The following is a 24,721-nucleotide window of genomic DNA, read 5'->3' as shown; positions in this document are numbered from 1 at the left end:
TCCTCAGAAAGGATCAAGCCCCAGCTCCATGAGGCTGCAGTGAAAAATCAAAGCAGCCCCATCTCTCCCAAAGCCATGGTGCTGCAGCTCCTCAAACTGAGCTGTGACAAACGGGTTTTTCTATTTCCCAACTGGCCTACAATTTGTTTGACCTTCAAATTTCTCTGCAAAATGACACAGATAGGATTTCATACTTCTTTCTCTGACATTTAGCAAGGTTAAGGAGACTGCTGCCTCAGCAGGTCAGGGAGCTCTTGATTCATGGCTGTGGAGCAGTGTGGGACAATTGCAATTCCTCCTCTTGGCACCCAGGACAGGGCACTAAATAAACTTCAGCATGCAGACACTGCAGCAGTTGGAAAGTTCAGGGAACTGAACTCCACAACACAAAGGAATAAAGATTGTTTTGCCAAATCATAAATTAAAAAGATTCTGAATCAAAGTACATCAGTTCCAACCTGTTTGAATGCTCATGTCTATCTGACTTTCCCAACTCTATCATATAAGTTAGAGATAATGAAATTTATTCATTTGCTGCAAATTTCCGTGTCCATTTGTGACTGCTTGTTCCTATTTTTGAAGCAGATGTGGGGTTTTGCTTAATTCATGCATTGCTAAGTCCCCTGCACAGTCAACTCCCACATCCTTTCTTGGTAGCTACTCATTTTCTTCGTGTCTAAAATAAAAATTCCATTTGACAAGCCAAAAAAACCCATGAAGGGCAAAGCAAAACCCAGCCTTTTAACAACATTTATTAACTTATTACAACAGGAACCATCATCTTTCCCTTCTCAGTCCATGCACCACTCAGCACCTAAGTCAAACAAGCAATGTGGGCATGGATTTGAAAACAGCAGATATTGAGTACCTTTAACCCCAGAGCAGAACTGAGCCTGCTGACAGTGAGCTACCACAGGCTGAGCCACTGGGTTCTCAGCACCAATAAATACTCCAGGAACAGCAGCAATTAAATAAAGAAATTTGCTTTCTGACTCTTGTCTCCAGAGGAAAAATGTACAGGATGCAAATAAAAAATTATTCTAAATTATCACATAATGCAGAAGGAAACTTATTGAAAGGATGAAGACACCTGCTCCTTTTCTGTAGATATACTTTGAAGCATATTTCTTGTGCCCATAACACAACTGCAAATACAGAACTCAGCTCCTTATTCCATCTGAGAGCTCAGGTGTGCTCTGAGCTGCCTCACTGTGCCCCAGTCACGGGATGCAGGAGCTGCCTCCAAGCAGCACCATCCCCCTCTGCTGTAAACACAAACAGCACTGCCAAAATAAAACACTGCCCCTGCACAAGCCTCGTGTTTTAGCATCAGCTCAACATGAAAAGCTGTTTCAGATATTACATAAAGATAAGGCTGAACCCTTCTCACTGTTGGTTGTTCTTCTCACCAGCTAATTTTATTCAGGATATTCTCTGCAAAACCACAGCACCTTTATGTATTGGGTAAGATTTACTTCATAATTGCTAATTAAAGGAGTTAAGACAGTTAAGTTGATAAACAAAATACTACCTTAAGCAGTGGGAATTAGGGGACCTAATACCAGATTAAGAACTCTAATACAGCTTTGGTTCTGAGAGGATGGTCCCAGATCTGCCCTGTCCTTTGACAAGCTGGTAACTTTTTAAGTGCCACCTGAAATCAGAATCAGTTTTAAGTCTGAAAAAGAGAAAGTTACTCTTGCAGAAGATGGCTGAGTTGCATCAGCAACACCAAAGGTGATGAAGTAGTTATTCTATGTCATCTAATTAAATATGTATAGATTTATTTAAATTCCTAGCATACCAACTGGGGGGTTTATTTTAGGTGTAGATTTTGGCTTTCTTTTTAAACATTAACCAACCCTTAGAAGACAAAGGCTTAAATTCCATTATGTTAATTTACTCTAATAACAAGCCTCCTTCAACATGCCCTCAAATTGATTTTTAATGGTTTTTAATTCAAAGAGATAAAATAAGCAACTATTCATGCCCTTTTGACACTTTAATTAGCACCAATCTATATCATGGACCTAATTAAACATGGGGGGTGGGGGGGAGGGAGGAGAGGGGAAGGGAGGAAAGGTCAGTGTGTGCCAGGCAGAATTTCCACTGCAGCAGCTCTGCTCCTCAGCCCGGGAGAGATGCAATGGTGCAACCCCACACACCCCACAGAGCCTGGGCTGCCTGCACCGCTGCCTGTGCTGCTCATGCTGCAGCTCACAGGGGCTAGCCGAGCTGTGCTTTCAATCATTTTCATCTCCCCATGTTTCTCTTGCCTCTTTTCTCCTGGTTCCCATGGCAACCCCCACGTTTGGTGTGACTGCAATGCTGCTGCAGCCGCAGTCCCGTCGCCGTCACCGCTCCGGACGCAGCCCTGACCTCCAAGGCTGGCACACGCCCCACTGGCAGCCCTGCTGCACCTCCCTTCCACAGCCAGGCACCTGCTACCTGCTCCAATTCCTCATCTTATCAACAATCCCTGCAGCCCCAAGCCTGGGACAAGGGAAGCTTCCACTCTTCTCCTCTCTGCACAGTTTCCTTGGGAATGCTCTAAGGTTTGCTGGCACAAAGTACTTTTGTAGGGCATCAGCACCCAGGATCCATTTCAATGCACATGGATCAGTACATTTGCATTCCTGTGGCAGAGGCAGACATTCAACACACTGCTCAGGTCACAGATTTATCAGCTGCCCAAGGAAATCGTGCTGGAGTTGCTTAAAGCCCCAAATGCCAGTTCACTATTTCATAAGCTTTTCCTTGAAGCAAAAAATAAGCTTTAGGTGACCCTGCAGTGGGGCTGGAGAGGCACCTCTGCATTCATGGCATCATCAGCAACCTCTGCACAAGAGGCTCAGAGAGCAAACAGCAAAATGAAGGCACAGCAGAACAGTAGCCATCAAAATCCAGTGAACAAGCCTCCAAATTCACTTCTAATCCTCAGCCACGTCTGATAACAGACGGCAATAAAGCCCTCTCTAAATCAGACAAACACAAGGCTAACCCTGCAGCAATTTTTGCACCTCCTGCTGTAGGCAAAGGCAGTCATTTGGATTTTTCCTTGGGAAATGTTGCCATCTAGTGACTCCACGCTGCTGTACACATCACAATTGCTACTGGAGGAATGATCTCATTTGTAGTCACGATTCCCCAGTAAGAGAAGTGTGACTGATGACTCAAAAAGAAGAGTTACAACTGCATGGTGATACTAAAGAAAAGGAAAAAAATGAAAAAATCTACACACAACATACATTTCAAACTTCTCAGATGAAATGTATTAATATTAACAAACTAAGAAAGAAAATGTCCTGAGACTTTCTATAAAACAAAAATAAGCAGCAAAAGAAGGGAAAAGGTCTCACTGATTTTCTTCCATGGCTCTACAATCATGTTATGATTTAAAATTCTGTTGCCCTGACACAGACTCAGATTCCTCATCTGAGCAAAAATGACAAGTTCAGTAAAATAAACATTTGCTTTCTACTGTGGATGGGCTCCACAGCCCATCCCCTGCTCAGCCTCGGGGTTTCTGACACAAACAGGATTTCTCCTGATCTCATCTCACCTTTCCACAGGTGGGAGATAGCTTTGTGGCCAAAGATTAAAATGACCAGGATGAAAAGCTTCTCCAAAGCTTGATGGACACATAAGAAGACACCTGGCTCACCCAGGAGCTGCAGGTAGTGAGTACAAAACTCAATTTCATTTCACTCACAGAATTGTGCTGTGGGTGGCATTTCCAGCAAGAACAAACAGCTTAAGTGATGGAAATCAGGAAAATAATACCTTCAACCATACATCAAGCTCTTTATTACAGCACCTGAGCTCTTCAGTGCTGAGAAGATGCCAGAACAAAAGGTTTGGTTCTTTGAAGTCCCTGTCTCCCATCACTGCTTTCCTTCCACTGATGCTCATTTTTCCACTCCTGCAAGGGCTGCACTTCTTATGCAAACAATGTCAGAACTGCACAATGTCTTTAACATTAGAAACTTGGTAACAGTCACAGGTCAGTGTTTCAGGAGTTACTGAAGGAGAACTTTAGGTGAGGGAGGTTTAAAAGAAAAAGAGCTCAGAGCTGATATTTACATACAGAGTCTTTCCTATCAGTCTGCAAGAATGGAAACATAACATCCACTGCCAGAAGGATGGGCTCCAACAGTTTGGAATTCTCATTAGAAGTTGTACAGATTTATTGCTTACAGTAACTTTAAATTTTCAGTCTAAACCAACTTTGAACACTAATGACAGGAATTAGTCCTATATTGAAATTATAATCTAAGGTGGCCTGGTTTAGTCTGTGAGTACACAAAAAATGCTCTTTCAACAAAGCATTTGAGAAAATGATGGTGGCAACAATTAAGGCTAAAATCCAGACAGCACCTTGGTGCTGCATCCAACTCTCCTTATCAAGAGAACAGAAAGCCAAGATCTGACAAAGTCTGGATTTTACAGCAGCCAAATCTGCCCCTCTTCATCTCAAATACAGCAGCAGTGGGTGCCTGAATGCCAAACAGAAGAGAATCTGTTTAATTTAAATTTTCTTTAAATAAGATCTCAGTTACACAGTAAAGAACATTCAGTAAGGGAACTTCAATGAAGGGCTGAAGCACAGCCCCCTAAATACTGTTCTAATTGTGCATTTTCATCAACATCCAACACAGGTTAATTCCCAGTCTGACTGAAATAAGGATGCAACAGAGCAGACAGGGTTTCTTGGCTTCTGCTTTTACAAAAATGCTGGCACATTACTCATGCAACCATTATTGGAAGTGATAGTTAAATTCATTTTGAAAAATGAAAATAGAGTTACTGGTTTTAATAAATTTTGAATGACTGTGGCCTTACAAGTTGGATAATTCACTAAAAAACTAATTAGAAATGCAATCAGGTTGCAAAGTTTGTCCAAGTATGTTTAATCTATTTCATCAGAAAGGATATCTATCAAGAGGGCAACTATTCTTAAGGGACAATATACCTATCAGTCATTTGTAGGAATAAAAAAAGCAATGCAGTCAAACCCATTTTGTAAAGGTTAATATAGTCTGAAAAGCATTTATCCCAAATTTTCTCATTTTCAGGACATGCTGAAGCCCCAGAGAGTCCAAAAATAAATTTTTAAAAAGCTACATATTATTCCTGTGACACTTTCAGGGATCAAGTCTCTTCAAAAGCAGAAAAAGTAGGTTTTGGGAAGGAAAGAGTTCCCAAAATTGAAATAAATGAATACTGCAGAGGCCAGCAGTCTCAATGCCAACTTCAGAAGCTACAGCCCAAACAAAACTGGCATCAATGTAGAATGCAGGGAAAAAACCTCAAAAACTCTCCCTTATTCTCTATAAAAACTGGATTTTTAGAGCCAACTTCAAGATTACCCAGTAGTCAAATTACCATGAAATCACATACTGGAAATACATATTATTTATTAATAATTCTGTGGTCATACATCTCTACTTGTAGCTACATTCCCAACAAAAGGCTTCCCAAAATCCTTAAGGCCACATGATTTTAAGAGGAGTCCTGAGGAACCAGTTTTATGTTGAATTATGGAATTGTGTTCAGGCTCAGGAATTTCCTAAAGGACAAATGGTTCCTGTAATTCCAAGCATTTTGGAAATTGCCAAATGAGGGCATTGCCTGCTCTTCTCACCCAAGCTCTGCAAGAGCAGCTCCAACATTTGCTTCCACTGGTATCCCCATTACTCAGCACTTCAAAAAGCACCACTGAAACCCCAAATATGTGCATGAGGCAGGGCTCACACTGAGCAGAAATTCTTACTAATTAGTGTCTCCTGGATGAATGGAGGTCACTTAGCAGCTCCTTCCTGAACCTCTGCTTCTGGAAAAGCAAAACCCATCCATTCAAGCACTTCTTAACAGGATCATTACATTTTTTCTTCTGTTCATGTGAAGATTAAGTATGCAGGTCTACTGTCATCCCAACAGTGAAAGCATCTTGAGGCAGCTAATTAAAGCTAAGAACAAACACTTTCACCCCCTCTCCAGCTTATTTTTGCCCCAAAGGAGGATCACAGTATGTTCAGCTGTGGAAAACAGAAAACAGCACTCACTAATCTCTAAACTCTCCTGACACAGGCAGCCTGGGCATGTGCTGCTTGGCAAAGCCAGGCTGCAGCACTGCTGGGCAGCTCCATTCTCCATCCTCAGATCCCAGGATTTACACTGCCTGCACCACCTCAGCACTTATGCAAAAGCTGCTCGTGGACAATTTAATTGCCAGCTACTGTCCATGAAAAAAAGGCAGCACAAGCTGGAATTGCCCACTGAAGGTTGAGTCACCTTCTTTACAAGAGGCACATGAGGTGGGAGAGGGGTGGAATCCCAGCTCTCCCTGCAGCCCTCAGAAGGAAAGACTGAATGAGGTTGTGCTCTCCAAGTTTTCCTCACTCACTGGGAGGTCTCAGCCTCCCAGGCACAAGTGATGGATGACAGGAAGGGAAATAAAAATGCAGCTCATAAAAGTGCAGAAGATAAGGTCCTTTTGTTACTAACACACCACAAACCCAGGATGACTCCCTAAAAGGCCACCAGCACCAACAATCCCCTTTTACTGCCCTTAATAAAGCATTTAAGTTGTTATCTAAAGCTCATCTGCTGTTTTCTACACAAATCTCACACAAGTATTTTTACACTCCATATATAGATGTCAAGATTTAATTTTTGCCATTAATATAATTTATTTCTTTAAAAACTGTGTAATTGAGTTTAGCTACAACAATTAGGGCAGCTAGGTTGAGCTTTTTGTGGCTGTTTGGGGGGAGAGTGAGTATGGATTTTTTCTTCAAATGCACCTATGATGAAGCAATCAACCTTATGTGTAATAACTAGATGAAAAAACCCACAACTAGTCTAAAAATTAGTTTAATTTGGAACAATACATACACAGCCCCAAGCTGCCTCTATTGCTGTCTCAGGTGGAGCCTTTTGGGAAGCACATCTCTTCTTCTGCAGGATGATTCTCCTCTACACTTTCTCTCATGCTGAATTGTTTAGGTTTGCATACCATGATTGGAAGGCACTTTTAATGACCCTGCAGTGTATTTCCCTGTAAATTACTAGGAAATATTCAACCTTGATGGAACTGAGATAAAACACTGTTTAGAACTGGTCCCAGTAGCGCTGGCTGAAAAGGAGTGGAAGTATGGAGCAGAGTGAGCATAGGAACAGAGGAAGAGCTTTGGAGAGCTCCAGCACACACCCCCTACACCCCAAGTCCAGGGAAAGGAATAAATCAGATTTCTGCAGGCCACATTACCAGTAGCACTGGGCATTATTCTCCAGCAGCTTCTCCACCATGTGCTCCACCCTGACAAACCAGCTGGGCACAGCTTTGTAGATCAGCGGGGTATCTGACCTGTGCAGGGAAGGGAATAAAACAAACAAACATTTTTAAATGCTACATTATTTATAAAGTGCTCTTTAATATTTATTTTTGCACGTGACAGTCTCCTTTTCACAGACTGAGTTGACTGCTGCTAAAATATTATCACAGTTAAAGGCTGGGGTTTGTTTGGTTTGTTAAATTACATAAACTGTTACACTTATGTGAGCTACTCTTTTGAAATCCAGTCCTGAAAAAATATTTTACAGCCTTCAAACCCAGTAATTCAAGGAATTTGTACAGCAAGAGCAATCATGAGAATGTTCAAACGATACCTGAATTTGAAATCTGTGCTCCTACCTAGCACAACATGATGAACTTCAGTAACTATTAAAATGAGTCATGTTTCAGTCTTCCACATGAGCTCATTCTGCATCACTTTTTATGTGTACATGAGCCTGAAAAGCCAGGGAACATTATGCTGTGTTTTTACTACTTGCAGTTAAAATAATAATCACAAATCATAAAGAAGTAACAGCACCTAGGGTTAACCAGAAGAAAGTTCTATTCCAGGAGAGGGAAAGCAAGAAATCCAGATAAGCACATAAAAGAAGTTTTAAATATATCTTAACATATTCCTTACTTCAATAAGCAATAAAAGAAAATTCTTGTGGGAGGAGAGCAGTTTCACAACTTGGGATTGCTTAGAAATGGAGACACAATTGGCCAGAGCACAGATTGAGCAATTTCCTAAATTACTTGGGAAAATCAGTATCTCTGAGCATCTGACTGCAGTGTCCCAGGCCAGTCTCTGATTTCTCAGTTCCATAATAACTGCTTAAGGTCTTGAATAACTGTTCAGGCAGCACATCCTTCTAAAGGATCCTGGGATCCAACAGTGGGCACTAGCAGGAGCTCAGACATTTCTAACCCTTCACATCCATCCCATTATTCCATGATGAGGATGGAGAAGAGCCCTAAGGGACAGGATCTGTGGGTACAGAGGAGCAAACAACACTGAGACAAGGAGCTCACTCTCCCTCAGCATCAATCCACCTCACAAAGCATTTCTGAGAAATATTACTTTTGTTTAAGTCACTTTGGTTCAGAACTTGGCAATACACAAAAATTGACCAGCAAAGACCCTGAGAAACTCCTGTTATCTCCCATGTGCAGTGAGCACTACAAACAGCCAAAGTTTAATTCATTTTACTTATAACCACAGCAGGAACACATTTGAAATCCACCAACTACTGCAGATTATGATGTAAATTAAAACTGCTACTGTGCCAGCACTTGCTAAAGGTGCACCTGCCTGACCCACAAAAGAAAGAAAACCTACAACAAAGGTTGTTCAGACCTTAAAAGTTGAACTCACAGCGCACAAAGCCCAACACTAAAATACACATTGTTTCTTTTAACACTGTATTTCAAAAACTTTTCATTTTAACTATAATCTGTATGTTTCCATGTGCTTAAGTGTTAAAGTGCCTATAACCTTAAAGGAAATGGTGAAAGTTCAAATAATAATAATAATGTAGCTGTGTCCAAGCTAAATGCAAACCTACTGATGGTTTGCTACACAAATTTAACTCCTAACAACTAAAAAATGGGAACAGTTGAGTTCAGTGCTCACACAGCAGCAAGATCCCAGTAAAAAAAAGAATGCATTCCCCAAGCTACAAGGTGTTTTGATTTCACTGAGTGTCTTGTTTCAGATGTGCTGAAGAATGATAAATTGCCATCACAAGATCTTGAGTAACTGGAAACAAGGAGAATAAAAAATTGATATTAAAAATTTCTCACATGGTCTTAACATGTTGGAAGAGGAGAGCTGGGACAATGGTGGCAGCCCAGCTCTGTGAGCAGAGCAGCAGGTGGGGCTGGCTGGTCCAGGGGCAGAGTGGCTTCAGGCGGGGAGATCCATGAGAAGTGCCCAGCAGGGGAACATTTCCCACCCAACACTGAGGTTGTAACACCTGATAACCACTCCAAGCACCCACAGGGCTCTGTTCCTCCTACACAAAGGCACCAAGAAAGGTGAGAGGGCAAAGCTTCCCTGAATATTTTTCTTCTGGCTGTACTACCAAGCAGTGCCTCAGCAGGAGACTGCAGAGAACAAAACAATAAAACCTGCCCAAGCAGTGACACCTCCCAGGTTCATGCCCCTCATGACTGGTGAGAAGGTTGAGGAATCCAGATTCAGCTGGATTTTAATGTAGAATCAAATGAGAAATACTCACTGCTGGGTTTTGTTTTCCATCAACACAAGGGGAAAAACACCCAGACTGACCTTAAATCCAAGTCTGATGCTCACCAAGTTCCTGCCTAACCATTTCTCTCTGTCCCAACTGAACAAAGTTTTGTTCCCCTTACAGACAGATCCTTTAGAAACACATCAGAAGAATCAAATCACATTAATTGTGATCCTGTTCCATTGTCTTGTAATTTAGGAATGAAATGATCAGTAATTGAGCCCGTGCTATAAAGATGCTTCCTGGCTTTGCCTTCTCTGGCTTGGAGAAGTCAAAGCTCCACATCTGCCAGTGGAAGAGCTTCCCAACACAGTTCCCAAGGAATGGCAGGCAGGAGCTGTGAGGGACACCCCAGGTGCTGAACTGCTGCCCAGACCCAGCCAAAGACTCCCAAGATCTCCAGTTCTGACCAATGTCCTCCATTTTCAGCAGTTCCAATAAAGACAAATTCTAACTGAAAACTATCTACTGTGTCCTTACCAAGCTGTTGTACTTTTCATGTTTAAAGTTTAGTTGCCAGAAAGTTACCACACAGAGAAGGACCCTGACTTCATGATATGTAAAAAAAGAAGGCAAATTTCTCAACATCCCAAGGATTCAACGACCGCTTGGTTTCAGGGCAAAGCAGCAGTACATTAAGAAGAGTCTGATTGCAAAGTTCTCTTCCATTAATCAATATAACTTCTAACTGTGTTCAAAGTTAAGAACCACTCTTCTACTTTTAGCATATTCCAATTATGGTTTGATTTGTGATGGCAGTGAAATGAGCTTTTCAAGTAGAATCCATTGTTCGGTTCTTCCCACCGGATAATTTGCTGCTAGGTGCTGCCTGCAACTTATCATCCATCAACAAAAATGTCAACAGAGTGGCAGCATTAAGGATCTTCTACAGAATCAGCACTTCTACAGCCCTGCTTTTGTCTCAGAAGGCCATGACTGGATATTTGAGTTGCTGCATAAGAAAGACACAAGCCTTGCTTGATTTTGGGCCTGCCATTTTTCAAAGCCTGTCCCAAATCATCAAGGACGGAACGCTTGAAGAGCAATTTCCCTCCTTCCTCCAGGCAGCTGCTAGAAACAAACAAATCCTGCTGCTCAAGAGCAAGCAAAGGTGATTTTTGCTATAAATTAAAGATAAATGTACCCTGCTAGAACACTTCACCTGGCAGAGTCAGAGGCAGAGAGATGAGCTTTTATCACAGCTATTTCAGTACAGGTGTTGTATACATCAGGTAAGAGTTAAAATCTTCAAGCCATTTCAGATAATTAAATTAGATATTTTAATTTAAGCCTGTCTTTGCTCATAATAAGAATTTAATACTCTGCTAAAAGGTTACTGAAGATTCTTTTTTTTAAATTTGATATTGTTTGGTGATTTTTTACAACAGCTACTGTGGAAATTTCAAACCAGGGAGGACACTAATAAAAACAAGCTTCATTTCTAGATTAAATCTGTCTAGCCTGTATTCCTCAGAACCAAAACTTGTTTGTTCACTGATACTGAAGGTCCATGGAGAATTCCACATGGAGACTTCCCCCAGAGACATCCACCCAGGGAGATGTTTTTAAAGAAATAAGTCCTCTCACAAGGTTCAAAAGAGCTGCATTTTAGCCAATTTATTCAAAACATACAAGGTTTTGAGACTAGTATATGAAGACCTTCTGTGATTGTGATATGCTTATTTGGATGCAATTCAAAGGGTACAAAAAAAAATCCTTTCCCATCACTCAGCTGCTTAAAAATCACCTTTTTTACAAGAGGTGGTTAGTTAGGAGCTCTAGACCGAGAAATGAGCCACACAAACTACAAAAACACACATTTAAAATCATAAATAGAAACTAAATTTCAACACTAGACCTAAACTCATCAGTTTTATGGCATAAAAAAAGAATTTTTTTTTAATGACTGAACCAAAACTGGAGCTCTCCTGAATTAATAATCTTGGTTTGTGTTAATTTTCCTGACAAACTAAAAGTAAGTAAAGGAGGGGGAAAGTATGAGAGAAAGCTGAGGAATTTCTCAGTGAGAAAGCTCAGCTGAAGGCAGGTGCAGGTGTGAGCTTACCTCCAGCAGAAGGGGTAGCTGTGCTGGAAGGTGGTGCTGTGGATCAGCCGGCCCCTCTCCTTCAGCCATCTGATGATGTGCTTGTCTGCATCCTGAAAACACACACTTGCCTTGGAATGCACATTTCACTAAGCTACCACAAGATTTGTCTCAGATAATCAAAATAATTTTTTAAAAAAATCTCTGCATAACCCAGCATTTACACACATACACACAAAATGTTGCTCTCAAGTTTATACATTTCCTGCAGGGGCACTGTAAAACACCAAATTTGCAAAGTCATTTGCTCTCCTAACCCAATTTACAGTGTTTTCAATGTGTCTCTGCTATATGGAGAAATCAGAATTTATAAATTAAATCATCAGTCCTTTTATACCCTTAACTCTCCTTCCATTTACACACAACTGTGTGTAAAATTCAGATTTTCTGAAGCACCAATACAAGCCAGAAACCACATTATTTAATATCCTAATGACTGAGTCTTCTAATTTTGTGGCAGGAAATCACACAGTGCTTTTTACCTAATATTTAAAAGTCCTGATACCACATTCCTCTAAAGTGACTGAATTTCAGAATTTGAAGCATATTTCACAGTACCTCCCTAAGTAACTGGGATTTCATGCTAAGTTGGAAGAGAAAGCTGTAAATTGATCATTCAAGACAATCTACTGAACATACAAGTGTCAATATGACATTAAGGAGAAAATATACAAATATCCAGGAGTGCAAAATTCAGTATCATAAGAAAATTTCCCAAGAGCCTTAAATCCAGATTTTTACCAGCAAGAAGCTAAACATGGAGCCTCCACTGTCTTCTTATGTGCCTTAATGCATAAAGCAGGAAGGAAAGACAGCTGATTGAATCCTCAACTTAACTGGAAAAGACTGTAAAATCTTGTATTGCATTTGTTTACAGAACATGCTTTGCTATCAAACTGGAGCAGCAGGGCTAAAAGCAATTTGTTCTCTCAGGACCCAGAATTTAAGAGGCACTCCCTGCTAGGGATTTGTATCTGGAGCAATGTGGAGTTCCTGGGGGTTCCTTCTCCAGGGATTCTCCTGCATCTGCTGGCAAGTAAATTCCCACTGCAACACATCCCACAAGTGGGGAAATGACTGAATTTCTCCCTTCTAGGGGGTCACGTTACATTAACTGGCTGAGAGCAACTTAATGATGGCACCTGGAAATTCAGAGTCATGCAGAGGTGAGGGAGGCCCTGCACATGTGCCTGGAGACTCTGGACATGACTTTTCTGTCAGGAAAAAGCTCAGAGTGAGTGAGAGTCTCTCTGGAGCAGCTGCAAACAGAGATTCTCCTTTGCCCTCTCACCACAACATTACTTGCATTTCAACTTTTTTCTCAGCTGCTTAATAAACAAATTAAGCAAATGTTAAAACAAATTTTAATTTATCCAGATACCAGTCACACGTTGAAAACAAGCCCACACAGGGAAAGAAAAGAAAGCTTCTACTATATATAAAATGTATCTTGAATGAAGTATTTCATGCCCACTGACCTTCACATACTGCCCAGCAAAGTCAGCCACTTCTGCTGTGAAGCAGCCTGATGCATCAACAGGACACACAGGCACAGAGTCCTTCTGAATGATGTTAAAATCCATGCAGACTCTGTAATCATCCTGCAAAAGAGACAAGCAGCAGGCTGTAAGAATACAAAATACTGGGTAAGCTATCCATCCCTTGAAACAGAAATGAAATATTGAACAGAAAATGTGATGACTGGACAAGAATAGCAAAATACTCAGCCTTCACTAATCCCAAATGCTTAGGAGGAAGTCCTTTTTACAGGATTGTAGTTTTAGTCATGCAGAAAATTATGATTTCTTCAGACTGTCCCCTAGTACAGGGGATATGTGCATGTGTTGCTCTGCACATCAGTGCATACACATACACACACATGTATTTTATGTGTCTGAGCACACACACCCCCATGGAGTGAACAGCTTCAGGCAACCCTTGCATGGCAAAGGAGCTGCAACCACTCCATCCTGAGCCTGATCTGCCCAGCTCTCCAGCCACAGGGCATGTTTCAGAAAGCAGGTTGTTTTAATCAATCCAATTCTGGCATAAGCAGCCCCATTTTCTGAATGTCTCAACGATCCAAAGCCTTTAAACCTGTATTTCTCAATCATTTTTGGCCCATAGGCAATGCTACTGACCAAGAACCACACATGGACAACATCATGGTTTTTTTTTCCTGGCAAGTCTCCATTTAAATTTTTAATTTCCTGTAGCAGTAAGGGAAAAAAAAAAAAAAAAGGAAAAAAAAAGTTGCTTCAGACTTTCCTGAACATGACTGAACAAAAATGGCATCAGAGAAAAGCTAAAAACAAAATAAGTAGGGGGAGAGAAAAGCTCAGATTTGACCTTGCAGGCTGAAGTGCCATTAAATCTGCACCTTAGCCAGTCACAGCAATGGCTGGCAGGACACACAGCAGCTGTTTCACAGGAGCTGCAACTAGAGCACCCTCTGGGGCTGCCCAAGGACTGGGTGTAATGCACATTTCACAGGCCAGTGCTCCCCAGCTCCCTGAAATCTCCTTGCCTGGCCCTAACCAAGCCAGGTGAGCCAGCTCTGGGGTGCCAGGGCAGGGCTCCCATGTCCTTTGTGGCCTCATCCAGCCCCTCCAGCCCTCCCCACTACCCTGAGGCTCCCAGCTCCCCCCAGCCAGACCTGCTGTGTTTGACAGGGATGAAATCCATCCACAGATGAGGAACTGCTTCATGGACCAAATCCTTGCACACAGAAACAACAAATCCCTGCAGCCCCAGCCCTCCCAGCAGAGCAGAGCCCTGGCCAGCAGCTGCAGAGAGCATCCCAGAATTATTGCCCCTGCCCTTGTGAGCCAGCTCCTGCACCAGGACATGACTGAGAGCAGCCCTTCTCTGCTGGCCTTCTCTCAGAGGCACTGGGGCTTGGAACAGATGACAGAGCTGAGGTCAGCCCTGATCTGCAGGGAGCTGCTCAAGGCTGGGAAGCAGCAGCCAGCACAGAGCACAAAGCCTGGCACACTCAGAGCCCTGCAGAGGGAGGCAGCCCAGCAAACCCTGCCCTGGGCAGCCTCAGGAGGTGCTTCAGCCCCACTGCAGCACTGCTGCAGCCAGGGCACCAAGGGCTGCACTGCTCTGCCTGCCTGCACTCAGCTCCCTGCTCCTCAACACCCATGGGAGCTCTCAGACTGAGCTGCCATTTCATTTCATGAAGATTTCCCTCAGTAACCATGAGGCAAGAATATATTCAGGCACATGAAAGGAATCCACAAGTGCTAAGCTCAAATAAAAGCTAAGATCAACATCAGTTTTTTCAAGGATAGGAAGTTACAGTGGTCACTCCTGCACCTCAAAATCCCTCAAAAGATTACACACAGAAGTTGTAATACACAAAATTAATAAATACAGCTCGTTTGTGACAAGTCCAAAGCTTTTTTTATCTGAGATTTTAACAAAACAACAGAAACACAAAGTCAAATGTTCACCTTCAGCACCTCTTAGCAAAACCAAACATCACTTTTGCCAAAACTGTCAGGTACTGAAAAAAAAGTGTATCAGTAACAGATCTATGAAACTTGTGTGTCACAATCTGAGCAGGCACCACCAGTATTGCAAATTAAAAATCTGTATGCAAATTCAAGTGTTATTAAAGCTTTTTAAGTTGACTGCAGGTACATCCACATATGTTGAAATGCCTGAGCAGCTGAATTTTAATGCCATGTTAATCTGGAGGTACAGTGAGTTTACAGTGTTTTTAATACAGGTTTGTCTTGTTCTGTGAGCTTTAATTTGGATGTCTTTTGAACTGAAATAATAGAGTGCTCTGATATGGTGTGGCAGCTTGCATTTGGCAAAGGCATCACACAAGACAATGAAACTACATCTGGAACTAAATGAAACTGAATTTTTACTTTCAATTTTTTTGGAGAAGGATACATGGCTGAGCTATCAGCAATACAGAACATGTATCAGTAAGTAGAATTTTAAATAAATAAGTAAAAAAACCCCTGACTTTCCAACTTTATTTATCAAAGGGGCTCACTTATACTGACGGGAAGGAACAGAGACAAGACTGGAGGCTTGCTGTGAAGGACTGTGCTTTATTTCTTCACCTGGGACCATCCTGGTGCAGTTATTCCTTTTCTATTCACCTTCACCTCAACAGGAAGGTGCAGAGGAGCCAATTAAGCAGGAACACAACCCTGTCTGCTACCAAGAACCATCTCCCTTCCTGCAGCTAAGCCTGTCTGAAGGCCAACAAGCAATACCAGCAGCATTCTGCACAGAGCCCACTGTGTCATAATGAAACCCTGAGCTTACAGCAGCACCTCTGGCAGCTTTTCTGAACACAAATAATCCAGGGGCTGTCAAAACAGAATTACATGCACCCCAAAAAGAAGGCAGCAGCTTTAAATGCAACACACAGGGTGCACTTTCCTTGTGAAGGCAGCACAGCCCCCTGACTCAGGCCCCTGCACCAAAAGTTATCCACTCAAACCTCTCCTTAGCTGATGACTGCAAGGTTTTGTTTGTGATGCCTGTGCACTTTTTCCTCACAAATTGTTTTATAATTTTTTTTCTTTGTGAAGCATTTAACTGTTACTCTCAGGTTTTTCCCTAAAAAAAATGTTTTACAAGTAATTGCTGATTTCCCAGGGGAGAGAGAGAGAAAAATATTTTTTCCTCTGTGTTTACAAAACTCAGTGGGCTTATTAAAAAAATCAAATAAAAGAGGGCAGATAATGCTTGCTCTAAGAGGCCAGTCAAGCTTTCCAACAAGCTGTTTCCAATAAGTTGAAGTGGACTGTGCAAATACACAATCCACTCTTAGGGACTTTGTGATTCTTCCCTGCCCAGGGAAAGCTTCTTCCAGAGCTCCTTCCCTGCTGCAGCCCCTTCCCCTCCTTCCCTCCATCTCCCACAGCAAGAGCTCCTGACTCCAAATCAACTCCCACCCTCTGGAACATCCAAGATTCAGCTCCAGGGGAGAGTCTGAGGAGCAGAAGTGGGACAGGATTTACCCTCCTGAGGACACCTGACCAGCCACCACCATTTTCTTCATTAACTGCTAACACAACCCACTCTAATTTTCTTTATTCAGAGCTATATTAAGCTGGAACATCTTTTCATATCAACCATCATCCTGCCAAGGGAAACACCACCACAATGGATGTTCCCTTCAGCAAAATGCAGGGGGAAAAGGATGGAAGAGGATGGGCTATTTCACAGGAATACAAAGAGGCCTGTTGCTAATGCCAAGTTTCTCTGGAAATTATGACAGAGCTCATGGTCCAGGGATTGCTAATTGCTAGGCACTGCAAGTTTTTGGAGGGCATCTTTGGATAATGGCTGAAGACAGGACACTCTACAAAAAGGACAATGAGCCTAAACCAGTGCATTTAATTCAAGAGTCTAAAAACTGAAATTATTAAATCCATGACAAATTATTCCTCTTAGCCTTAAAAAAGAACAGACTGAGGGAAGGGACAATAAAGGCAGGAAAAAAAAAAAGGATGGAGTGCAACAAAATCCTTTCACACCAAGGGATAAAGTCTCAGGACAAAAGTAGTGAAAGCATTTTCTCATTCTCTAAAAGCCCAGTGGGTAATGAAATTGAAGCACTGAAGAGGGGCAGTGTGCTGAGCAGAGCTGCTGTTCCCAACCAAAATCATCACTTAGCAAAGGCACTTTTCACTGCCAGTGCCACAGAGCAGCCCTTCCCAAAGCTCCAGCTTCAGCCTCTGAGAAAAGCTGAGCCTTGACACCCAAGAGATCCAGTGGTGAGTGCAGCTCACACAACACTAAGCCAAGCAAGGGACACAGAAATCTCCAGCCCAGCACAGGCACCAAGTGGAAGAGCTCATGAGAATACAAAGCTACATGACATTCCTCCGCTTTGAAGCAGCAAATGGGAAGATTGTTGAACATCAATCACCCTGAGAGAGTCCCCAGGAGCTGGAAAGCCAAGCAATGTGTGCTGGCCAAAATGAACACCACAGATACACCACAGTGTAGTTGATACTTACAGCACCAAAATAGGGAGCCTGATGGACAACCCCTGTGCCTTCCTCCTCCTTCACATAACCATCCACTACCACTGTAAAGGCACCTTTTTCTTTGCACTGTAACACAAAAAATATATAAAAAATATATAAATATATTTTATATATTTATTTACACACATACAGCAAAACAGAGCTGTTCAGAACCTGACAGAGCCACACAAAAGAGGAAAGAACTGCATCAAAAATCAGTGACACAGTAAAATGTGACATCCCTGACATGACTTAATGACTTCCCATAGCCCAGACACCTGAGTACTTCATTTAAAGAGTGTCAAGTGTGATTAAATCTCACACCTCTCCAGAAGGCCTCCAAGTCAATTACTCTTCAAGCCACAGATCTTCACACAGTTCTGTGCTGAACAGACTGCAAATCAATACACTCCTGAACACGAGGACACAACCAAGGAAAGTACAAAAGTTTCCCTGCATTTCTATATGTCCCCTATACATCTGAATTTAATTTAAAAAATTGGTTTTATAATCACTCTTTTCCCTTATTTCCTCCAGAGAATAAGAACATGGTAAATACCAACTAAAAAGAGAGAGAACACAAAATCCAGAAAAAATTTGCTAAGAAAACACATGACAATTTTCAGCGTGTTCAATATACAGATAATGAAAAATAAATGGTTATTTACTATTCCTTAAAACAAAAATAGTAAAAAACAAAAATTACTGCAGACACAGCTGAACCAAATATGTTACAAAATATTAGGTTTGGCTTGTTCTGAAGGGAGCTATTTTGAGATAAGATCTCCATGCTATATAAAAAATTGTGGATGCCCCCATCTGCTCTTTACAAGTACAGCAGAACTCACAAAATTTATCCATTCCAAACCTCAGATGCACAGTCCAATATTCCAGATTCAGCTGTGTTTGACTTTCCTCTAGAAATATCAGAGATTGCTCCCTGCAGAGGTTTTCCCACCTTTGCTGACTCCTGCACATCTTTGAGTACAGGAAGTGTCTCAAATGAGACAGGAGTTCCCAGCTGCCTGGCCAGCAGTGCTGCACCTCTCCTCTTTGAAAAATGTCATCTGGTTTTAATCAGATTTTTTTAAAAAAATTAGAAAAACTCTCTAGGCACTCTCCTATTGCTACATATTCTTTTATCGTCTATGATGCCAGACCTAATGCAGCTGAAAAGCTGCATCCAGATAACTCTGATACATCAGCAGGTTTTTAGCAAAGGATTCTAACTCTTCAGTGGGAAACATGACATGTCTGTGATTGTTATCCAAGTCATTCCCTTGAGAAGACAAAGCTGGACTCAGGAGGTAGCAACACTCACCAGATGAGAAAATGAGAGAATATTTGTGAATATGTATTGAAGCTTCTCTGCAATCTGAAATCAAATTTCTATTTATCATCCAGAGTTTACTCTGAGTATATTGAAAACTTCAAGGCAAAAATTAGAGAAAAAAGTCAACACTGTTTTTCAAATTTCACTATTTAATACAATCTGGAGTTTGTTATTAGAACCTAAGATCTTTTTATAATATGAACAAGGAATACTCAGAATGGGTTTTATTTTTGTCTTTATATCCTGTATCAAACACCAAACTGGTCCATCTTACCTGAATAAAATATTCAAAGAGTGGTTTGTATTTCTTCCCTTTAAGAACAATACCAGGAAACCTGAGGAGAAAGATTTACAAGAACATAAATTAACAATTTGAAAACTGAGGTTTTTTTTCTATTTGCTTCAACTCCCTTACAGAATTTGATTTCAGAAGATGAAAATAATTTCCTTAAGTTTACTTCCTACCTCAGTGGTAACTTGGAGAAAAAACAATGTCTTTCATGCCCCTCTGCTACCAGTCAACAACTTGGACCTGATGGACCTCAATCAAACAATCAATGTAAATTAATACAGGAGTTAAGCATTAATGACAGCTCCTTATGGTAAAGCTGGGCAAGAATCTTCTGGATAAAACACAATAATAATAGCAACAACGCCCTAAAGGTCAGCATGTCCAAGAGCACTAAATGAGGACCCAAAGCACCTGAAGCTTTGTGTACAGAAGACAGTGGCACAGGGTACTGCAGCCTGTGGAGCTCAGCTGTCTCATTATTATCCCAGACTGGGCAGCCAGGCTCTGCACAGGCAGCTCAGGGAATGACCCCACACTGACAGAGCTGCCTGGGGAGCCCCTGAGCCACCCCAGGCATGGGAGGCAGAGATGGAGCCTGGCTCCTCCCCTGACAGCAGCTGACAAAGGCAGGGCTTAGGTTGGGATTTGCAGCTCAGAACTCCCCTGAAAGTGCTTAAATTGCCCAATTTCAGGGGATAAAATTAGCTAAAACCTAAGTTAATCTAATAGATGGGCTGGCTCTCTGACTGTGTCCCAGCTGTGGTCTCTCCCTGCTCTGCCCTTGATCTACAACTTCCAAGCAATGGTCAAACCATAAAACACTTGACTCCTTCAAAGTGGGGACTCTCCAAAGCTGTTTCCCTGCACAGGAAGGACCTGCAGCAGCATTTACTGCCAAGTTCAAGAGCACAACTCCTCAGCTCAGCACACACATATATCTTCTAGGAATAGGGGAGATCTCTACTTTAAGCCTCAGCTTTGCAGATGGTTTCTGTTTTTATATTACAAACAGCCTTAGGAATGTTTGAGGGGCTTAATCAGGATCAGATGAGAGAGAAGCATCCCAGTGCTCAGCCACACAGATGTGGGAATGCTCAGGTACAGAATGTGAAGCACCAGAATTGGCTTTAAAAAAAAAAAAAAAGTAGTTACATTCTTATTTAACACAAGTAGAGAAAGGTAAAGGTTGTTGATCACATCCCTGATTTTCATTTTGGGATCTGAAATGCTTTGTTTGTCAAAGTCCTGAACTTCAGGTTGAAAATCTATGCAATGGTGCCTTCTTGTGACCTAAGCTATAGCAGTAAGATTTGTTTAAAATCACTTCAGCAATCCTTCACTCTCAGGAGATCAGAAATCTCTGGTTTGGATTCTTTACAATTCTAAAAGAGAAACCAGGGAAAACAGTGTGAAGAAATTAAATGCTCAAAGGACTGAAATCTCACCCATGGGGAGGGAAATGCTCAACAATCACATCCTACCTCTGCAAAATAAAACAGGAAACCACCAAAAGGCCAAAACTGGGGTAATACACCCAGACCAAGTCATGAGTGCAAAGCAGCCAGTTCAGGGGACTTCAGACACTGAACATTTTCAATCACACCAGCCCCTGACCTCAGCCTGATCCTGCTATAGATTAGGTTCCATCAATTTCTCCCTCAAGGGCCTGACTGCTTGAGAATTTAAAAGTGAGCTAAAGGAAGGAAAAAGCAAGAGCAGAAGTGGTGAAGTTCATTTCCATGAACTCAGATACTTGTAGATCTAAATCTTTCACAGATCCATTCAACTACCAGCTACCTTTTAATTGTCTCACATTTGAGAAAATTCATTATTACATAACAGAAAAACTGGAGCATGACCAAAACCAGAAAAGAAATCAGCTTGAGAAGAGACCATAGCACTAATACAAAAAGAATTAAAATGTGCTGCTCTGCAAAGAGATTTGCTAGCAGCCTTATAGATGAGCAGAGGTTTAAAAAAAAGGGAAATTTAAAAAAATAATCAGAGACTGAAGGGGGCAAGTGGTGGTGTTAGAAATACCATTAGTCAGGGACATAAATACAACACCTGAAATGGGTATGACTGCCTTAAAGAGCAGGCTCTCCAAATTTCTGAGGAAAACACCACATCAAAAGAAGGCCAAAATGTTCTGTGCACTCCTGATATAAAACGACTGCAGTCACAGTCTGAATGACTGAAGTTAAATTTGTAGTATTGCATTAAAAGAAGAATTTGGAAATAAAAGGCAACAGATCAACAAATTTATTATATAAGCTAGCTTGCTTCTTTTTTAAGCCTAAAGCAAATGTATTTCAAAATACTTAAGAACATAAAATGTTTTTGCTAGAAGTTTTTAGACACTCTGAACAGGTTTCAAAAGACTAAAAAGGAACAGAGTATTTCCCAAGAGAACTGAAGCACTGCTGGACCTAAAAACCACTGAGACAGGTCTAACAACCTGACTCAGCTTCAAGTGATGGAGTCTTTACTAAGAGAAGTGCTAAAGAACATAAAATGTGAATTTGTCAAGAACAAGCCACACAAAGCCAACATTTTTGGGGCAGACTTGCCAGCTTAGATAGCAAGCAAGCAAATCAAATTTAGGTCTTAATGTTAGTGAGAGCTTTGACACTTGATCATTCCAACACACACAAATCCTGCAACTGGAGGATACACCACCACTTCAAGAGAAAGCTGTTGTTAATTCAGTATCAGACAAAGAAAATTCCCAGTGGTGGCCTGGCAGGAGCATCCTGACACTGTTCAGTGATTCCACTGATGACTCAGAGGGGAGGAAAAAACTCCAGAGATCAGAAGTTCAGCCAAGCCTGAAGAATGAGAGCACTGAACATCATCTTTAGAAACTGAACACCAGCTTAAATTGGTACAGACCAAGTGACAGATTAAGAGCATTCTCATGGGGGGGAAGGGCAGAAATCAATGCAGAAATCTAAAATTATTCAACTGTCACAGTATGAGCCCTCAGAACAGGAAACATCTTAAACATTCCAGCTCTGTATTTCCCTAATTTAATGATTACATGCAACTGCTTAGCTGAAATAGCCTCTGCTTTTTCAATTTACAGCTTTCAAATGCTTGATAAAAACACTAAAACAGAAATAACTGATGCCAGTGAAGAAGAGGTGTTATTCTCAAAAATATTTCTAGCCTTTATTTTTTTTTTATTGTGCTTATGTGGGGTTTTATAGGGTTTCCTGGTTTGCTTGTTTGAATAAAGTGAACAAATATTGGTTGTATTTGACCTCTTTAACAGGCTGCTGGTTTATACAAAATGTTTAAGAGAAGCCAAGACACATTTTGTCTGAAAGAGCTACAGAATTTAATACCTGCAGCCCCTGCCCAGTCTGACTTGTTAAACAATTCCTCTTTTTCCACCTAATCAAGATGAGTAAACACCCTGCAGAAAGCAATGACTGCCACTAATGAGAGAAGTAAGATTTATTTGCTGAAAACAAAGGGATTGCTTTGCCCATTTCCCTTCAAATCTTTACATCATGTGTAGAAGAAGGCATCTGGAGCACACCTCCAGCATTTTCTCAAACTTTTACCTTTATGTAAACACAAAGGAGAGGGGGCGACTATGGAACCTTTTTTCCCCACCACAGTACAAAAACCCAATGAAACTTTTTTGTATTTGTAGCTTCACAAACAAGACCAATTTGTTCCAGGAAATTTCAATTCCTGTTACAGATTTTTGCAATATAAACACAGATGCAGGGAAATCCATCTTCTTAACAACATTTAACTTCTGATCTAGAAAAACACTGAAAGCTAGCAAGTATAATAATTTATGGACTTGCCTGTCAAGAATCTGATATTCACTGTCAGATTTGTACAGTGCCACCAGCCTGGACTCCATCAAAATGTAAATCTTCCCTGTGGCTTTATCTAGAATATAAAATAAAACAGGACTTTGACAAACCTCAGTTTAATTCCCTCATTTGCACCATTATGGAACCTTTCAATATATGCAAGATATTGTAACAATAAAACTGCCCAGAATAATCCCTTACTACTTTCCAGCCACTTTTTCCCCACACAGCCAGTTAAGGAACACTTTCCAAAGGCTAAGTTTAAATAGAAATCACTGGATAAAACCCAGGCCACTGATTTTCAGGGTGTTTTGTTGTAAAGGCAGAAATACCTTCTCTATTATTGCTGAGTCAAATTAAAAAGCAATTGAGAAATTGCAGTAAATTGTAACTGAAACAGAGGGAAACAACTGGAAGATGGACAATGACTGCATAAAATCAATATTCTTAAGTTGTAAGGTAATGATTACACTTCATGCAGCCTTCTTGAGATCTGCTACTTCAATTTCATGCTTGGATTTCTTTACTTAAAAAGTATATACCAACAAAGGAAGTTAACACCAAAAATGAGTGAAATGTTATGAAGAAAACTCATTTTCTATCCCAAACCTCCCAGATTCCTTAACTTCAATGACAAATTTTTTTCAGGTTGCTTCCCTGCCAACTCAAGGTCACTGTCCCAGAGCAGTGAGCCAGAGACATCCAAACCCAACTCAGGGCCTCAGGCAAGCGAGGCTATTTCTGCAAATATCCTGTATTTCTTTTAAAGATGACCAAATTTATGTTAAAACTTTTGAAAATTGAAACATACTTAGTTCTCTTCAAAGAAAGAAACCCCAAACAGGTGCAGTTCACTGCAAAGGCCTGCACAACCTCATGTTTAACACACAACAGATTCATGTGGTTATGTTGCAACTGGAAATTCCTACTCACTATTTTATTTTCTAAAAAAAAAAAGGAGAGGAGGTGTTTGTACATGAAGGTATAATTAAAGATTACAAACACACACACCTTTTTTATTATTCTTTATTTCATCTATCAGTATTTTGTAAGGAATAGTCTCTCAATTCATGTTAAATAACAAGAGCAGAGCAGCTGGAAATCATCAACCACATGCAAAGTGAATCTCATCCTTCACACTATCACTGGTTCAACCCCAGAAAAGTTCTGTAAATTTCACATAAACCAGTCTAAAATACAAATATAAACACATATGCACAGGCCCTGAAGGAAGAGGTGTTCAGCACTTGCCTCTCAGTTTTACATATTGCAGCTCTGGGTTAACACACAGGGCCAGGTTGCTGGGCAAGGTCCAGGGAGTCGTGGTCCAGGCAACCAGAGAAACATCTGGATCTTCCTCCAGAGGGAAGCTCACGGTCACTGAAGGATCCTGAACATCCTGAAAAACAATTTAACATGCCATGGTTATCTGTGATTAAAAGGTCAAGTGGCAGCATTGAAGTCAGAATAGAGCAGCAGTCACTGAGTTCCTCATTACACCAGTGCAGCCTGCCAGTCCAACCAGGCCACAGGGTTAAAATGCCCCATTAGCAGGGAGAT

At 41.2% G+C, this 24,721-nt stretch overlaps 1 protein-coding gene across 6 annotated transcripts in view; it reads right to left on the bottom strand.

The window, feature by feature from the left end:
- Positions 1-24,721, bottom strand: part of IARS1 (isoleucyl-tRNA synthetase 1) — a 94,560-nt gene that overhangs the window by 51,236 nt on the left and 18,603 nt on the right. For all 6 annotated transcript variants that reach the window (XM_018914943.3, XM_018914946.3, XM_018914942.3 and 3 more), the window contains 7 exons: positions 24,413-24,560; positions 23,150-23,237; positions 19,311-19,371; positions 17,695-17,790; positions 13,174-13,296; positions 11,657-11,748; positions 7,271-7,369 (listed from right to left, as the gene is read on the bottom strand). In XM_018914943.3, coding sequence (XP_018770488.1) covers positions 7,271-7,369; positions 11,657-11,748; positions 13,174-13,296; positions 17,695-17,790; positions 19,311-19,371; positions 23,150-23,237; positions 24,413-24,560 — 707 coding nt within the window. The remainder of the gene's footprint in view (positions 1-7,270; positions 7,370-11,656; positions 11,749-13,173; positions 13,297-17,694; positions 17,791-19,310; positions 19,372-23,149; positions 23,238-24,412; positions 24,561-24,721) is intronic.

Source organism: Serinus canaria, chromosome 12 (assembly GCF_022539315.1).
Source record: "Serinus canaria isolate serCan28SL12 chromosome 12, serCan2020, whole genome shotgun sequence".
Lineage (NCBI taxonomy): Eukaryota > Metazoa > Chordata > Aves > Passeriformes > Fringillidae > Serinus > Serinus canaria.
The sequence above is the reverse complement of the archived record's forward strand: the minus strand, read 5'-3'. Positions and strand labels throughout refer to the sequence as shown.